General features: G+C 41.9%; 1 protein-coding gene across 4 annotated transcripts in view; it reads left to right on the forward strand.

The window, feature by feature from the left end:
- Window positions 1-18,301, forward strand: part of ZC2HC1A (zinc finger C2HC-type containing 1A) — a 30,867-nt gene that overhangs the window by 8,446 nt on the left and 4,120 nt on the right. For 2 of the 4 annotated variants that reach the window (XM_087931431.1, XM_087931432.1), the window contains exons 2-6: window positions 1,725-1,801; window positions 10,621-10,737; window positions 12,047-12,188; window positions 13,685-13,833; window positions 17,433-17,529. In XM_087931431.1, the coding sequence (XP_087787557.1) occupies window positions 1,725-1,801; window positions 10,621-10,737; window positions 12,047-12,188; window positions 13,685-13,833; window positions 17,433-17,529 (582 nt within the window). The remainder of the gene's footprint in view (window positions 1-1,724; window positions 1,802-10,620; window positions 10,738-12,046; window positions 12,189-13,684; window positions 13,834-17,432; window positions 17,530-18,301) is intronic. The other 2 variants (XM_026706057.2, XM_026706058.2) reach the window with 1 other exon arrangement.

Here is an 18,301-nt window from a genome sequence, read left to right on the forward strand (position 1 = left end):
TACGCCGATAAATACGGTAACTCCTATTATTTCTGCCATGCACTGGCTTACTTCAAAGTGCTGGAAAACATGTTATGTTGTGAATTATGAATAAAAACAGTTGCCTGCTTCCTTTTCTATATGTACATGCAGAAATCTTATGGCTGAAAATCTAACATTCCAAATGTTCCACCTCCATTTCTAGTGGCATTTGAAAATATGTGTGGTTACATGCATGTAATGTAATTCTTTTATATTTATGCACATAGATCACTCTACATAGAAAGGCTGTGCATATAAAACCATTCATGATTTCATTCTTTGTATTACATTATTGAAAAACTAAGGAAATATTTAGCTTCCTAATAGATTATTTGCTTTTGGAAAATAAAACTGAAGTCAGTTGAAATATGCCAAGAGTAGTAGTTCAGAGATAAGATTGTTGAAAGCAAATACAGTATTATAGTTGTTTAATCACATGAATATTATGTAGTACTATCTGTTACCATTATGCCAAAAGAACATAATAGACACCCCTAGGTTGGTTGAAAATCATTAGAAGCAATTAGTTTCTTAAAACAATAGTGATTTTTATTTGCATAAATTGTAAAATATAAGTTTATAAACAGTTATTTTCTTAACATTATTTTGAAAATCTTAAGATAAAAAGCATTTACTCAAAATCCCCTGAATATGAGCAATAACTGTATGAGTTCTTTATTAAATAATTATTTTCTTTAGGAATGTAGTAGACCTGGGCAGAACTGAGTAGTAGTTCCACATTCTTTTTGGGGAAATATTGGCACTGAAATTCCTCTGGAAATCAGCTGTAACTCACAGCTTCTTTGTGTTGCCTGTGAAGCTTTGTTTTCTAGTCAAATAAGCTTAACAGAAAAATTACATTTGATAATGAAACGTTTTAAATCTCCCTCAGGAAAGTTTGGATATTGATGTTAACATATTGCTAGGAAATTACGGTTTTTCTTTTCTATTTTCTTTTAATGGATTTTCCAGATAATCCCAATATAGAATCCAAAAATTATATGTGAATGGAGAATATCATGAGTTACTTTCTCATCCTTTGTTCAGTCTGTTATATAATACATAAATAGTAATACTAATTTATTATATCTGTTTGCAGTATGACCAAAAAAGACTTCAGAATAATTAATTTTCTTGTCCAGTTTCTTTAAAATTATCAAAACATTCTGAATGCTGTACTATATTTTCTTTCAAATAAAAAAAATATGTGGAGTATTATTTACCCTATCCTAAATTAAATAAGCACTAACATTTTTGAAAAAGAAAATGCATGGTATTGTTTTTTTAATGTTTAATGGGAAGTATTGTATGCAGAATACAAAACAATAAAAAAGTGTGTCTTTCCAGATTCCCGTATTTTTGAATTCCTTGATTTCACTATCCAAGTCTTTCAAATTATTTATACATTGGTCTAATTTTTTTTATTATTGATCTATCAGGGAATCTTTCCAAGGACTATAAATTTATCAGTACTGTAGACAAAGCTCGGAAAAAAATGTTATGCTTCCAAATGAGAAATGCAGAGTATTTCTATCTTTAAAGAGCATTTTCTGAATTAAATCTACAAGTCCACAATTACAATTATAGTTTAGGTTAGGTTCAGTATCAGTCCATTTTAAGTAGACCAACATACTGTTGTTGGCTAAGAAATGTTAAAGAGGATTCCTATTGCCCCAACAATTGTGTGTATCTTTCTTTTTCAGATTATAAAAATGCACAACAGTCTGAAGAATTATTACCATGTCGGATTTGTGGAAGGACTTTTTTTCCACCTGCATTAGTAAGTATATGAGTATAATGTCCGATGATTCTCCATAGAGGTGCTGCGAGCATCCAGAGTGGGAGGTGCTCTAGTCTCGGCTCTCACAGGCTGAGCTTGAATTGAGGAACGCTCCTCCCCATCACGTGATCCCTCGTAGCGTTCCCCAGTTTTAGCTCAGCCTCGTGACAGTCAGGCTGTGTTTTCTCTGAGCTCTTGGCCGACTCAGGATTTTCTCTCTTCACTTCCAGGTTGGACCGTTTATTTTATATTATTTCTGCGCAGTTAGCCTTGGGGTCTAGAGCCTCCCTAGGGGAGCGTTCTTTCCCCTTCTGGGGGGGGTGATAATCGGGCAGAATTCCAGCGCTTCACGCTGTTGGCGCCCCCCCACCTTCAGCTACCGCTTCGTTTGTTTTACCTATTTGCGCTTTCGCTTTCATTCCTGCCTCCAATTGGTTGTTTCCCCCCCACTGAACGCCGATATACCAAGGGAGAGCTAACTGCCCCCTTCTCCTCCCGTTTCAGGCCCTCATAGGCCTCCTCTATCGGGAGAGTGATTTCCGCCGCTGATAGCCCTTCTCCCTCAGCGCCGGCTCGCGGCCGCCATTTTGGGCCATTCTCCAGGCTGCATTGACAATCTAACTCACTAAGCAGATCCCCAGGGACTGCTTAAAGCCTATCACTCATTCCCTCTGGGTCGTTTTTCGAGGGTCCCTGAGCCTTCCTAAGGTCCGTTGGCTTCCGTAGCCCCCTCAGCTGGCGAGGTAGCAGCGTTTTCAACCCCCCAGTCTTCATCTGGGGAGGCAGCTGCTGAAGGCCAATACTTGTTTTTTCCCTTTTTTCTCAGGCCTCTGACGTTCCTTTCGGCTAATTGAATTACCCTTGTGCCTTGCAACTGCTGCTCCTTCCTGGGGCAGCCTCCCTCTTTTCCGCTGGAACAAAATTAAATAAATAAATAAATAAAACCGAAAGAGCAATAGGCTCAAATTTTTCCATATATATTTGTATTTGTTACATTACTGCAATAATATCAGACTGGTATTTTTTTTAAAAAAATAATTAATAAATGAATAAATACAACAAACCATAAAAATCAACACAAAAAATTTTTTTTACCAAAAGCGGGGCGTGAAACAACCGCTGTGACACCCAGCCTTGGTGCAGGTCGCAAAACTAGACGAGCCAACCATCTCTTACTAATTCTAAACAATTTTTTTTCAGCATTTTTTTCAGATGGCAGATGACAATGCTTCACGTGGACCTTCTCTGAAGGCCAAGTCCAAAACGCATTATCTGCGCAGACAGGCAAAGGAGACCTCCAAAGTCTCACAGAAGGATGCCCTCAGACGCCACAAGGCATTGGAGAGGGAAATCGATAGGCGGTCTAGAGAGTCATGCTCCATGCCTCTGACCCTCCCTCCCGCCACTCCCTCTACCTCCACCCAACTCCACCCTCCTCCTCCCTCACCTGCTCAATCTTCGGGTCCGGCGCCTAGACAAGTCCCCGAAGCTACCTTCACCCCCACTGCTGCTGGCTTGCGCCAAGAGGAACCAGAGGAGGATCCCATGGTCGAAATCCCTGAGAAAATGAGATCCTGGATGGAGTTTGCCATCCGCCAGGGAATTGCGCAGGGTCTCCAGCAGATGGTCGGTCCGGCCACTCGGCCTGCGGCCCCTGAAGTCCAGTCTCCATCCATCAGATCTCTCCCCAGATTGGATCTTTCACATGGTCAGGTACACTCTCAGAGGGACCTCTCTCTTTCTCATGGGGTAGAGGAGGAGGAGCAGGAACAAGATCAAGGGGACCCGATCCAATTCGGGGAAGAAGAGGACTTTGAATTGGGGTCCATGATCTATAGTGAACCCCTTTCGGGGGCGGATCCAATGGAGGGGGAAATGTCAGAGGATGAAGGCCTCACCCCTGACCAGCCCGCCTTTGTAGGACTGTTCAAACTGCATCTTTTCAAATCCATTCTTTTCAAGGCCAAGAATATCTCCGGCCTGATCTCCCAGCCTCCCTCCGACCCACTTCCCACTGCCTCGGGGGGGGGGGCGATGACTCCATCTTTAGGCAGCCGGTAGTAGAGACCGAGGTCATCCTGGTCCCACCTATCTTTTCCGACCTGGTCTCCAAACAGCTGGCCTCTACAGGGGCGCCTCCAGCCCCCTCCAGTCAGGACAAAAGGTTTTTCAACCTTGATCCTGACTTCTCTCTCCTGTTGGACACCCCCACGGTCGACGAGCCCATCATGGGCCTGGCTTCTTCCTTGATCCCTAGCAATGCCCTAGAGGCCCTGAAACCAGAAGACAAGCGAGCCGAGCTGGCCTTACGCCGGGCTCACCAATCTGATGCCTGGGCCATTAGATCAGCCACGGCCGCATCTTTCTTCACCAGATCCTCTATCAGATGGCTCCGCCAGCTAAAGCAACATGACCCCACGTCCAATCTTAGGGCACACCAGGACATTGCAAAGCTCACGACCGCGGTTGAGTTCTCGGCCGATGCCACTTATCAGTCTGTGAAATTCTCCACCAGGGCCATATCATTGCAGGTCACAGCTCGCCGCTTGCTCTGGCTCCGCCACTGGCAAGCGGACATTAAGAACAAGGTGAAATTGGCATCCGCTCCCATTTCGGGAGGTAAATTATTTGGTCCGGTCCTTGATCCCTTGCTGGTCGAGAGTCGTAACAAGCGCAAATACCTCCCCTCTCTTTTTCGGAGGTCCAACTCCAGAGCCCCCCTGCCCTTTCGACGAGGATCCTTTCGTTCCTCCTTCCAGATCTCCTTTCCCCCCAGGTACCAGAGATCTCCCTCCTACCGGCCGCCCCCATCCCAAGATCGGGCTGATTCTGCTGAGAGGTCCCGAAGGGGTGGCTCCTATAAAAGGCCCTTCCGGGGATCTGGGAGCAGGCCCTTTCGGCGCTCCAGATAACTTAATCCACTCCCTCCCCATCGGTGGACGCAACCGATGGGAGGCCTCCACCTCCGATGCCTGGGTCAGAGACACTGTCCGCTTTGGCCTTGCCCGTGAGTTCCAGTCCCCCCCTCCCGACTTCTTCATGACTTCCCCCCCTCTCCAGAGACCCTGCCAAGCATGCTCTCATGGAGGCCGCCATCAGTCACCTCCTTGACATAAAAGCTATTCAACCCCTCCCCGTCGCTCAACGAGGACAGGGTTTCTATTCCCATCTGTTTGTAGTGCCAAAACACTTGGGGGGTTGGAGGGCGATCTTAGACTTAAAAAGACTGAATTGCTACCTGTCTCCCCGCAACTTTAAAATGCACACATTACAATCTATCCTTCTAGGAACCAGACGAGGGGACTGGTTCACTTCAATTGACCTCTCAGAGGCGTACTTGTACATCGCAATTCGGCCCTCTCACTACAAGTTCCTATGTTTCTCCTATAACAAACAACACTTCCAGTACATCGCACTTCCCTTCGGACTGTCCTCGGCCCCCAGGGCCTTCACCAAGGTCCTGGCGGCCCTGGCAGCCCACCTGAGAAGCCTCCCAGTCTGTCTCCACTGCTACCTGGATGACATCCTCATCCTGTCCCCCTCCAAAGATCAGGCAGAAAGAGACACCAGAATCACTCTCTCTGCCCTCCAGGACCACGGGTTCCTGATAAATTGGAAAAAAAGTCACCTTTCCCCTTCTACCCGGTTAACCCATCTGGGGGAGGTGATTGACACTGTTCAGGAGCTGGTCTTCCTGTCCCCGGAAAGACTCCTTAGCATTCAAAAATCCGTTCATCTTATTAGACGTTCAAAAAAGGTTTCTTTGTTAGACTTGTCAAAATTGTTAGGCAAAATGGTTTCATGCATCTCTATTGTTCCCTGGGCCGGTTTTCATACCAGATCCTTTCAATGGTTGCTGCTTCCGTATCAGTGATCAGGAAGGAGGAACTCAAGGCTCATGGTCAGGGTTTCTCCAAGAGTCCTTACGTCCCTCCTCCGGTGGACCAGACCGGCCATCAACAAGGGCCACTACTTCAAGGAGCCCAACAGGCTGACCCTCAATACAGACGCAAGCCTGTTCAGATGGGGTGCACACCTCCACTCTCTCTCGTCCCAGGGCAGATGGTCAACCACAGAACGATTCTGAAGCATAAACTGGTTGGAGCTCCACGCCGTTTACCTGGCACTTCGCAGTTTCCTCCCTCAGGTATGCGGGTGACACTGGTCCTCACAGACAACGTGACGGCCAAAGCCCATATCAACAGACAGGGGGGCACCCAATCGATTCGGCTCATGAGGGAGGCTGAACGCCTTTGTCGCTGGGCGGAAGCAAACCTTACATCCATCAAGGCAGACCATATCTCGGGGGCGCTAAACATCCGAGTGGACTGGCTCAGCAGAGCCACCCTAGACCAAGTGGAATGGTGTCTCCACCCATCCCTATTCAGGGAGGCGGCCTCAATCTTCAGCCTTCCAAAAGTGGACCTCTTTGCATCCCCCCTCAATGCCCAGCTCCCAAGGTTCTTCTCCAGGTACCCCTCACACAGGGTGGAGAACCACAACGCCCTGCGTTGCTCCTGGCCCCCAGGGCTTCTTTACGCCTTCCCCCCTCTGGCCCTCATCCCCAGGGTCATCCACAAGCTAATCCTGGAGCAAGCGGAAGTCCTTCTGGTTGCCCCCTATTGGCCCAGACGTCCGTGGTTTGCAGACCTCCGCAATCTTTCAGTGCCCCCCTGGAGGATCCCGACAAGATCTCCCTGTCTCAGGGTCCACTTCTACACCCGGAACCCCAATGGCTCCAATTAGCCGTCTGGAGGTTGAGCGGGACCGCTTAAGGAGGGAGAAGTTCTCCAGCCAGGTCATAGACACCATTCTGGCAGCCAGACGGCCCTTGACCACGTGAATATACAACGCCACGTGGGTCGCCTTCCGTAATTGGTCCCACAAACTCCAGACCAATCCCCTCTCTCCCTCCATTGCACAAGTCCTGGATTTCCTCCAAGAGGGCCTTAACAAGGGATTGTCCCCTAACACCTTGAGATGGCAGGTCGCGGCCCTGGCAACCGTTATTTCCATCGGTAGCAAGGGTTCCCTCTCCCACCACCCCTGTATCTGGGCCTTTCTTAAAGGAGCTTCCAACCTACGCCCCCCAGCTGTCCACAGTTATCCTACCTGGGACCTCAATACGGTTCTCGTTTCACTCACCAAGCCTCCCTTCGAACCCATCAGGGAGGCCTCCCTTCAGTTTCTGACGCTCAAGGCTGTATTTCTCGTTGCTATCATATCTGCCCGCCGGATTTGGGACATAGCAGCCCTGTCTATCAGAAAAGATCTATGCATGTTCCATTCCAATTGGGTCGTTCTCCAGCCCGAGCCCACCTTCTTACCCAAGATTAACTCAGCTTTCCACAGAGCGCAGGAGCTCATCCTCCCGAACTTCTGCCCTAGACCTTCTCGGGAAAGGGAGAGACAGTGGCACACCCTTGACGTGAGGTGCGCCCTGAGGATCTACATCAGGCGCACCCAGCCCTTCCGGAAGTCAGAGGCATTATTTCTGTAGTTCCAACCCAAGTCGCTCGGTCACAAAGTGTCACCTACCACTATTGGCCGTTGGATCAGGGCCGCTATATCGAAAGCATACCAGGCACAGGCTCTACCTATCCCCTCCGGCATAACTGCGCACTCCACCAGGAGCGCAGCTACCTCGGCCGCCTGGGCCACGCAAGCTTCAATAACCGACATCTGCCGGGCTGCCACCTGGGCATCCCCGTCCCCTTTCATCAGGCATTACAAAATTGATGTTTTTGCCTTGGCGGAGGCCTCTTTTGGTAGGCGGGTCCTACAACGGGTCCTTGAGGATCCAGAGGAGATTCCGAACCAGACGGGGTCCCTCCCGTAGGACTCGGCAAGCTTTGGTATGTCCCACTCTGGATGCTCGCAGCAGCTCTATGGAGAAGGGGCGTTGGTTCTTACCTGATACACTTCTTCTCTAGAGCTGCGTAGAGCATCCAGCCCCACCCTTTTATTTCCGTCTGGTGGGGAATCTTGTTTCGGCCAATGGACTAGTTGTTAGTTAGGATCAGAAGGCCTTTTCCTTCTCGTCTTCGCAAAACTGGGGAACGCTACGAGGGACCATGTGATGGGGAGGAGCGTTCCTCAATTCAAGCGCAGCCTGTGAGAGCTGAGACTGGAGCACCTCCCACTCTGGATGCTCTACGCAGCTCTACGAGAAGAAGCGTATCAGGTAACAACCAACGCCCCATTTATTTAAATCAAGGTGAGAAATGATAGGAATCCTGGTGGTGCAGTGGTTAGAATGCTGTATTGCAGGCAAACTCTGCCCACAGCCTGGAGTTTGATTAGAGCTCAAGGATGACTCAGCCTTCCATTTTTCCGAGGTCAGTAAAATGAGGAACCAGATTGCTGGGAGGAATATACTGACATTTGTAAACCACTCAGGGATGCTGCAAAGCACTATGGGGCAGTATATAAGCTTATTGCTATTATTGCTATGATGGAATTTTTTAATGGAACAATTATATGCTATTTTGTAAAAGGAGAACATGATCCCATCATCTTTTTCTCTGCTTTGTAGAGAATAGCTTTTTTTCCTGCCAGCTTTCAGACCATTTTTTGAAGAAGCTGCAGAAGTTTTCTCCCTCCTTTTTCCTGTTAGGTATAGATAAGTAGGATGGCTGGTTAAGCAACTAGTTACCTCTGACCTTGTCAGGAGGCCCAATGATACAAAAGCCTCTGAGCTGCCAATTTATGCTTTGCAGTGTTCCCTCAGCAACAGGAAGACTGCTTGTTCACTTCAGCCTGTAGAGAAGTCTCCAGGAGATAGAAACTGAGCTTGTTGAGCAAAGTTATTTCAATTCCTTCTTTGTGCTTTTTTTTTCACAAGGGCTACTCCATACATGATATTGCAAAAGTGTAGGGAACATCTCAAATAATTGAGTCCTTTCCCAAACTACGGACTACAAGACAGTCTTTATTGTTCCAGCCATAACATCAGGGAATCTCTAAAGTGGGGATGGGTAGAAGCTTATTTGTGGGGAAAGTGCCAAGTCTTGTCTGATTCTGTATTTTGGTAGAAGCCCTGGTATTTTCTACCAGTTCTTTAGAGTAATTTGAAGGCCTAAGCAAGATAATGCTTTTTTCTCCATTTACTTGGTCAGTTTTTTGGCCTTGAAATATGGTATTATATAAGGCATAACCACCCTTTCACAAGACCCAAAAAGAATGTTCTTTCTTGATGTTCTTCCCTCTCCTTTTTCATGTTCCCATAAGAGCAGGTACAAAAGTAAACACCATGACAGCATGAAGGAAAGGTTTATTCAAAATACATAGAAACTCAGTTCAAGTCCATATTGATACATAGTTCAATATTGTTTCCATTAAAATAATCTCTATAGTATTGTTTAAAATTAACCCACCATCCTCGTGGTGATAACTGATAAATTCTCAGATACTAAAATCCACAAGCAAATATCTTGGTAGGACTCTGTTTTTCCAGACAATGGAACTTTCATTTCACTGAAATGTTTCCTTAAAGGTTTGTTTCTTCTTTCTCCTTCTATGATTCATCATCTCCATATTTGTGATTTATGTTACCATTACAGACCTTTGTAAAAACTCTTCTTGATGCCATTTGTTGAATTCCTATCAGGAACTTGACTTGGAACATAGTGTTCTTAATAGTGTTGACCCTGGCCAGGTGTGTAGAAGAGGGAGGTGGCAACTCTTTCAATCAAGTGGAACATCTGGATTTTCCACTCATACTCTCATATAGAGTAATTTTGACACTGAGTCGTTACGTTTTGCCCATCTTTTTATAGTACCAAGATTTTCATTATTTTTAATAACCCAGCCTAATTCCTGGGTACAGAACTGATTAAAAAATAAATAAATGTTGGGTTTTCAGGATCTGTCTGAATCATATGCAAGTAAGCGTTCATATGCAAGTCATAAGTTAAGTAAGCTTGTTTATAAACCCAGTGATCAAGGCAGAAAATACTAAATATATTAGTTGCCCCTTCATACAGCAGCCTTATAATGTCAGGTTGCCTTGTTAAATTTGAGGGTTCCGGTAATGTTATTGGGGCTGGTCTGGGTTATTTTCTTGCCCCAAGTGACATTTTAAAGGCATCAGGTTATGCCCAAATCAGTAAGGCCTGTTGCAAGTCAGGAGTTTATTTCAAAAGCTGCTAGCATATATCTTGGCTTCTCCCCTAAAGGCAGTTTGAATAAACTGCCTTTATTCCTCCTGCCTTCCCAGAAGAAATGAGTGAAGACCATTATAGTCTAAGTATAAGTACTACTAGCAGAGTCACTCAAGGCATGAAATCATCTCAGCTCCCCATGTATGGCAAGCAAGAGCTTGTACAGGTTCTATCCCATAGGAAGGTTCTGGAAACAATCCCACTTGGTCAATAAAGTATTCTATTCTGTTCTATTTTATTGATCTCTTTTAGTGACAGTGGTGAAGGTATTTCATGCTGCACAGGAGTAAACTACTTCTGTGTTTTATCAAGAAAACCACAAGGATAGACAAAGACAGTGATTGTTGATACAGTGCCAGATGCTGGGCTCCTTGGGTCAGATGCAAACTCCATGCAAGAAAGCTGGATTTACTGAACAGTTATGGTGATTTGCTTAATGGTCATGATAAAAATGGTAGTAGAATCAGGTCTGATCGTATGATTCGCTTAATGACCACATTGCTTATCAAGCAAAATTCAATTATAGTCATAGGTTGAGGACTTCCTGTAAGCTTTATCTCTTGAGTTTTTTGCTTTTCTTTCCTGACAGGGAGCTGATAATGAATTTTTAAAAATCCAAGTATAAATATTCCACTTTTTTAAATGTTCATTTCACAGAAAAAACATGCTCCCATTTGCCAAAAAACTGCTGCTAAAAAAAGAAAAACATTTGACTCTAGCAGACAGAGAGCAGAGGGAACTGATATTTCCACAGTAAAGCCTATAAAACCACGGGTAAGTACCCAAATGCTGAAATATAGTTATTATTTTTTAAAAAACCTATGTAATATTGGTTGCAAATATGTTATGAGCTTTTAGGAACTTATTCAAAGTAATGTACTGATTTATTTTTTTCTTTGATTAAAGAACTTAATTGTTTTAAGTGTACTTCTCGTATAATATTTCTTTTATCTTGGCATTATCTTTATCATCAACTCAAGACAAACAACCTACTCTCTAATAAACAATTTGGTTTCAGAAAAAAACTATCCTGTAATCTGCAACTCTTACACTGCAAAAACATATGGACTACACAACTCAATCAGGGCAAAGCAATAGACACAATCTACATAGACTTCTGTAAAGCCTTTGATTCGGTGGTACACGACAAACTACTACTAAAACTAAAATCTTATGGTATCTCTGGACACCTGCATAACTGGATAGAAGCATTCCTGTCAAACAGACAACAAATGGTCAAATTGGAAGTGTCCTATCAAATTCTGTACCTGTCAACACTGATGTCCCCCAGAACAGTGTTCTAGGACCAACTTTCTTCATGTTCTACATAAATGACCTCTGTGATCATATTAAGAGCAACTGTGTTCTCTTCGCTGATGATGTAAAGCTCTTCAACACCACAGACAATACTGCTACCCTTCAAAAAGACCTCGACTATGTATCAGAATGGTCAAACAAATGGCAACTTCAAATCTCAACAAATAAATGATCTGTCTTACATATTGGCAAAAAAAGTCAGAAAGTAAAATACCAACTGAATAGTCAAGACCTTGTTGATGATCCAAAGACCTTGGAGTTCTCATCTCTAATGATCTAAGTGCTTAACTTTCTCTGTATAATTTTATACTGTACTAGATATATTTTGTTGGTGTTGGGCAGACCTAATACTTTAAATTAATCTAGTTCTGCATTCCTATGTGAGCAGTTAATATAACAGTAATTACTTCTAAGTTTAAAGCAATACCTAACTATATTGAAAACAAGAAAATAGCTCTCCTTAATGACAATTCAGCAAGCATTCAGAAGAGTAGGAAGTGATTATAATCAGACATTGTTCTTACTTGGAATTCAGCTTGCCTGGAATATTAAATTTACTTTTTGTTTGCCTACTTTACTTTCATAAGTGCTATCACAGCACTTGTCTCAAAGACTAAATGTAGTTTGGCAGATAGCCTGGTTAAAAATAATACAGTGTTTTTATTTAGCTGGTGTTGTTTGAGTTATTGCTTATTGTATTGGGAACAAGAGAAATCAAATGTTTTACATCGCAAAACTATGTCTGTTGTCTGTGTTGTCTCCTTAGCCAGAACCTCCAAAGAAACCATCAAACTGGCGACGAAAGCACCAGGAGCTCTTAGCAGCTATAAGAGCAGCCAAAGGAGTAGATCAGGTTCTTAAAGAAGGTGGAAAATTGCCGCCGCCACCACCTCCTTCTTATGATCCTGGTATATAATTTGAATTTGAGATATGTATACATTTTAGCATATGTTCATGCAGTATTATTTTTGAACAGTTACATAGCTCTATCAATCAATCATACATGATCACCATGCTTGTTAGGACAGATAACTTTATATCCGAAATCCTCTATATTTGATTTTGTTTTTATTCAGAGAGTAAACTTTTAGGAGTACTGGGTGATTTGAAAAAATTAGATTCTACCTATCATGTCTGTTCTGTTTATCTGTCTTCTTTATATGCAAAACTTTAATTATATAGAGTATCTTTTATGAATGACACAGACCTAGACCTGATACCATGATTCTTTTTTTTTATCTTCACACAAAGCTCTGTTACTGAATCATTTCTAAATTATTATATAGGAAATAATTGCACGTTTACATCAGTAGAAAAAGAGGCAAGTTTGTCCTAAGTTACTGCAGCCTTGATTATTTGTCATTGATTATTTGTCAGAGGTTTTGCACTAAAACTTTTTACACCTGGAATTGGAAAGGAATCTACACTTAAGAGGAAAGATTTAATTATTTGGCTTTTGTCTTGCTTTACCACACTTCCCCGTGTGTGACCACAAATAAGATCTTGTTCAGTCTAATTGTCCTAGGGAAGGAATTCAGACGACTATATCATTGAATCTAGTTTTTTAAATCAGTTTTAAACTTCTGTTAAAAACAACAACAATGTTCACCACTTTCAATTTTCCCCTGACTGAGCTAAAGCCAGCCATCAGCCAATGCCTTTTCCCTCATCCATCCATACATGGGAGTCCTGTATTGCTGTATGAAACTAGAGTTGTAAAAACTATGTGTTTGAAAATATACTGATATGTTTCTCTCATCACACTTTGCAGGCATTTCTGCAATTGTAATCAAAGAAACAGAACTCCCAAGAACTTTTATTTTTTTCTTTGCAAACACTTAGATGGACACAGGTTGTATTAAAATACATATATGGAAAGATGTTAGCACATATGGAATAGAGGGGATGGGCTATTTGTTATCATTGAACTGAAGCAGCTTAGCGGGTGGGATGCAGTTGGAACCTGTTCCTTTAAAGAGTCCTGTTGATTAGATCGAAGAGAACTTGATTGGTTCCCTGGTTATTCTCAGAATTTTGAAATAAGACTCAAAACCTAAAATTGTGAAGGTAGACAGAAATATAAAAAACATTGTTTTTAGCTGGGTAATTAAGAGAAAATAATGGAGTGCTCCAGTAACTTAATTTACATACATTCTAGATGTACTATATTTCCCCCTCCCCTGCAGAATTTATATAGTCCTATGAAATATTACACACACACACACACACACACACACACACACACACATTTTTTGTGTAAATAGCAGCTGTTATAAATGTTATGACATCAGAGCATTAATTCTAAGTCTCATGAGAGAAAAATTGTATTGATCAATTGAGTGAGTGAAGTTATGAATAGCCATTTGTTATGTATCTGTATTTCATAAATTTCTGTTGAATATAGATTATATTCAGTGTCCATACTGCCAGAGGCGATTTAATGAAAATGCAGCTGATCGACATATCAATTTCTGCAAAGAACAGGCAGCACGTATTTCTAATAAAGGGAAAGTGGTTAGTGAAGTTAAAGGGAAGCTTCCTGCTCGAATACAGGTAAATAAATTTCATTCTTTTCATTTTACTGTTTTAAAAACAAGCATGTTTTAAAATTAAATAATAACTTGAAAGTTCTTGAAACTTGCCTCCAGAAGTTGTGGATTTTCCAACACTGGAAGTTTTTAAGAAGAGATTGGACAACCATTTGTCTGAAATGGTATAGGACTTCCTGACTGAACGGGGTTAGACTAGAAGACCTCCAAAATTCTATTCTGTTCTGTTTTATTTCTTTTGGATATTTAAGAAACAACAACAATCTGACAAAATCTGGGAAGGCGCTAAGAAACCAGGAGTAAATAATAGAGAACCAATACAGATTGCTTTTTATAAGTCTTTATGGGAAGTTGAACATTACAGATAGGCTATTATTTTAATCTACACTGCTCAAAAAAATAAAGGGAACACAAAAATAAGACATCCTAGATCTGAATGAATGAAGTATTCTTATTAAATACTTCGTTCATTACATAGTTGAATGTGCTGACAACAAAATCACACAAAAATTATCAATGGAAATCAAATTTAGCAACCCGTGGAGGTCTGGATTTGGAGTTACACTCAAAATTAAAGTGGAAAAAAACACTACAGGCTGATCCAACTTTGATGTAATGTCCTTAAAACAAGTCAAAATGAGGCTCAGTAGTGTGTGTGGCCTCCATGTACCTGTATGACCTCCCTACAACGCCTGGGCATGCTCCTGATGTGGTAATGTCCTTAAAACAAGTCAAAATGAGGCTTAATAGTGTGTGTGGCCTCCACGTGTATGACCTCCCTACAACGCCTGGGCATGCTCCTGATGTGGTGGATGGTCTCCTGAGGGATCTCCTTCCACACCTGGACTAAAGCATCCCCCAACTCCTGGACAGTCTGTGGTGTAACGTGGCATTGGTGGATGGAGCGAGACATGATGTCCCAGATGTGCTCAATTGGATTCAGGTCTGGGGAACGGGAGGGCCAGTCCATAGCATCAATGCCTTCGTCTTGGAGAAACTGCTGACACACTCCAGCCACCTGAGGTTTAGCATTGTCTTGCATTAGGAAGAACCCAGGGCCAACTGCACCAGCATATGGTCTCACAAGGGGTCTGAGGATCTCATCTCGGTACCTAATAGCAGTCAGGCTACCTCTGGTGAGCAGATGGAGGGCTGTGCGGCCCCGTAAAGAAATGCCACCCCACACCATTACTGACCCACTGCCAAACCGGTCGTGCTGGAGAATGTTGCAGGCAGCAGAACATTCTCCACGCTGTCTCCAGACCCTGTCACATCTGTCATGTGCTCAGTGTGAACCTGCTTTCATCTGTGAAGAGCACAGGGTGCCAGTGGTGAATTTGCCAAACTTGGTGTTCTCTGGCAAATGCCAAACGTCCTGCACGGTGTTGGCCTGTAAGTACAACCCCCACCTGTGGACATCGGGCCCTCATACCACCCTCATGGAGTCTGTTTCTGACCGTTTGAGCAGCCACATGCACATTTGTGGCCCACGAGTTCATTTTGCAGGACTCTGGCATTGCTCCTCCTGTCCCTCCTTGCACAAAGGTGGAGGTAGTGGTCCTGATGCTGGGTTATTGACCTCCTACGACCTCCACGTCTCCTGATGTACTGGCCTGTCTCCTGGTAGCACCTCCATGCTCTGGACACTACGCTGACAGACACAGGAAACCTTGCCACAGCTCACATTGATGTGCCATCCTGGGTGAGCTGCACTACCTGAGCCACTTGTGTGGGTTGTAGACTCCGTCTCATGCTACCACTAGAGTGAAAGCACCACCAGCATTCAAAAGTGACCAGACCATCAGCCAGAAAGCATAGGAACTGAGAAGTGGTCTGTGGTCACCACCTGCAGAACCAATCCTTTATTGGGGATGTCTTGCTAACTGCCTATGCTTTCCACCTGCTGTCTCTTCCATTTGCACAACAGCATGTGAAATTGATTGTCAATCAGTCTTGCTACCTAAGTGAACAGTTTGATTTCACAGAAATGTGATTGACTTGGAGTTACATTGTGTTGTTTAAGTGTTCCCTTTATTTTTTTGAGCAATGTATTTTAGCTGTTTCATTGAAGAAATAAAAAGGCAAACAAAAGTGTATTCAAATCGTTTTCCAAAAGTACCATCTGCTTTGAAGTCTTTTCCTCTTTATTATGTAGAATATGCCAGAGTATTTAGTCACATAATTTACCTAGAAGTTGGCTTATCTTCCATGAATTTATATAAATCCCCATTTGCTGTTATCCAAGTACATGGCTTTCACAGCATCCTTATGGTAGTAGACTCCATAATTTAATCAGAACAGATTTTCAGTTGCATCAATACCTGTACTTGTGATAAGTTTAGAGTCATTTCCATTCTTCAGACAGTAAAATAAGAAACAAAGGTTAGCCAATCCAATCCATACATTCCATATGTAGTCCAATACCAATTTTAGTTTACACTTCTATTACATAGAATTAATTTAGATTCAGTGTGAAAGCTCGTTGTTCAGTGTTAGAAATCGTATTTGTCATTCTGTTAATTGGGAGACTAGGAGGGAGGGGAGGAAGGAAGGTCGGTACTCTTTTTTGAGATCTTAGAAAACTGCTGCTACAGTGTAGAACAACCGTCAGAGTCTATAACTCTCTATATGTGTTGAACATAACTCCTGGACACTGACCGTTGGTCTGTGGTTCAATTGATGTGCTTTAGCAGCAAATAACACAGAGATCATGCTGGTTTATTCTTGTTACATTGCAATACCATCTTCCTCTTTGTTGGACATTATCATGCTTGTTAAAAACGAAGTAACATGCTTTAACTGCAATACATAAAAAGGGTAGGCATAAGTCTGCCTTAAATAAGGGGCATTAAAAACATAACACTTAATCAGCATGATTGTGGAAAGTTATTTAACCTGTTAAATTACTTGCTTAAATGGATATCATATTTTTTATTATAAAATTTTTATTTGGGTTTTCACAAAACATAATACAAGTAAAGTTTCTTTTTTTGAGAATAGCATGGTCCCGGGTTATCACTTCTCCATACAGACGCAAATTCAATTTCATATTCATCTTTGTGTTCTATTCCATATCTTATTTTCTCAATAATTTTTCCCTTCCCTTAGTTTTCTTAATCTTACTTTTAATTATCTGATTCCTTCCTAAATTCATGAAAAAATTATGGAACTATTATAAGTGTCCCTACAAGTATGATATCCTATTGAAAAGAAATGTTAGATGTCAAAGATTATAACTAACATTAATGATAGAGCTGAATTGGAATAGAATAAGTATTTTATTTATTTATTGTTATATATATTTTTTTCTCTTTAAGAACTTAGCGCATATTTTAAGAATGTACCAAGCAGAATTCGACTGGAAGTTATGTGTTATATTGAATGTTATAATTGTAAAGGCATAAATTGAAGTTTAAATAAGAGCTGAATGGATAAAAATTAAAGGATACAAAGGTTTCGTACTCCAATTAGTAACTACAGGGAAAAATTTTGTTTAATGAGAAAAGAAAATATGAAATTGAAACAGGACAGACAAAAGTATAAATATAATGACTAGAAAGATATTGAAACTTAGAAAAACTGATATCATATTTGTTATTTCAGTACAAGACACCAACAGCAAAGAAGATACCTTCTGCAGGAATAACACCACCATCCTTATCACGCTTACCACAACCAAGTAATGGACATGTGTGCATATGTGTGTGTGATTTCTTTGTCTGGAATTTTGTAATTAGGCATTCTCTTGTAGCTCAGAGGGAATTTAAACCTTGAGACAGATTTAGCCCAAGTTGGTAGAAGTTAGGATACTTAGTGCTGATACAAATAAACCTGTAATATGCAGAATGTGAATGAAGTTCTGATCATATGTTTGAGGTGATTATGTGCCATAATAAATATTCTTCTCTGCAACCACATCTTAACAATTAAAATGACAATTTCAAGATGCATTTTTAAAAACTGAGACAAATAATTTTGAAAGCAATTGTGCTGTTTTCATTGTTCTGCTTCATAAGATTCCTAAGAGAACAATGAACAAGTGAGTTGAGTAGTCACTGCTATATTAATGTCTCGTTTATCACCCTACTTTTCTCTCATTGCTTCTCCTGATTTGTTAATACTATAGAAGAAAATAGATAGCATTGGAATCTCATTTCTAGTCTATAAAAGAGTAGGACAAGGGTCTTGTTTTTCAATGCCATTTAAAATATTAAGCCTGCTGATTTAATATTGCCCTTTATTTCTGAATAAATGAGTCTCAGGTTGCGGGGGAGGGTAGTTCCTATGGTGATCTGAAATCTTAGGAATGGCAATCTAATCCATCTAAAGACTACTGCCAAATTGTAATTCTTCACGTGAAAGAAAAAGAACAGTAAAACATTCTTAGAGAAAATATTTTTGATTAAATTACAATTAAGTTAGATCAATTTTTAGCATTATCTGAGTATCAATTTGATTTTCTTGGCCTGGTT

This window comes from Pseudonaja textilis, chromosome 3 (genome assembly GCF_049901715.1).
Source record: "Pseudonaja textilis isolate UNSWEBS1 chromosome 3, rPseTex1.2, whole genome shotgun sequence".
Taxonomy (NCBI): Eukaryota; Metazoa; Chordata; class Lepidosauria; order Squamata; family Elapidae; genus Pseudonaja; species Pseudonaja textilis.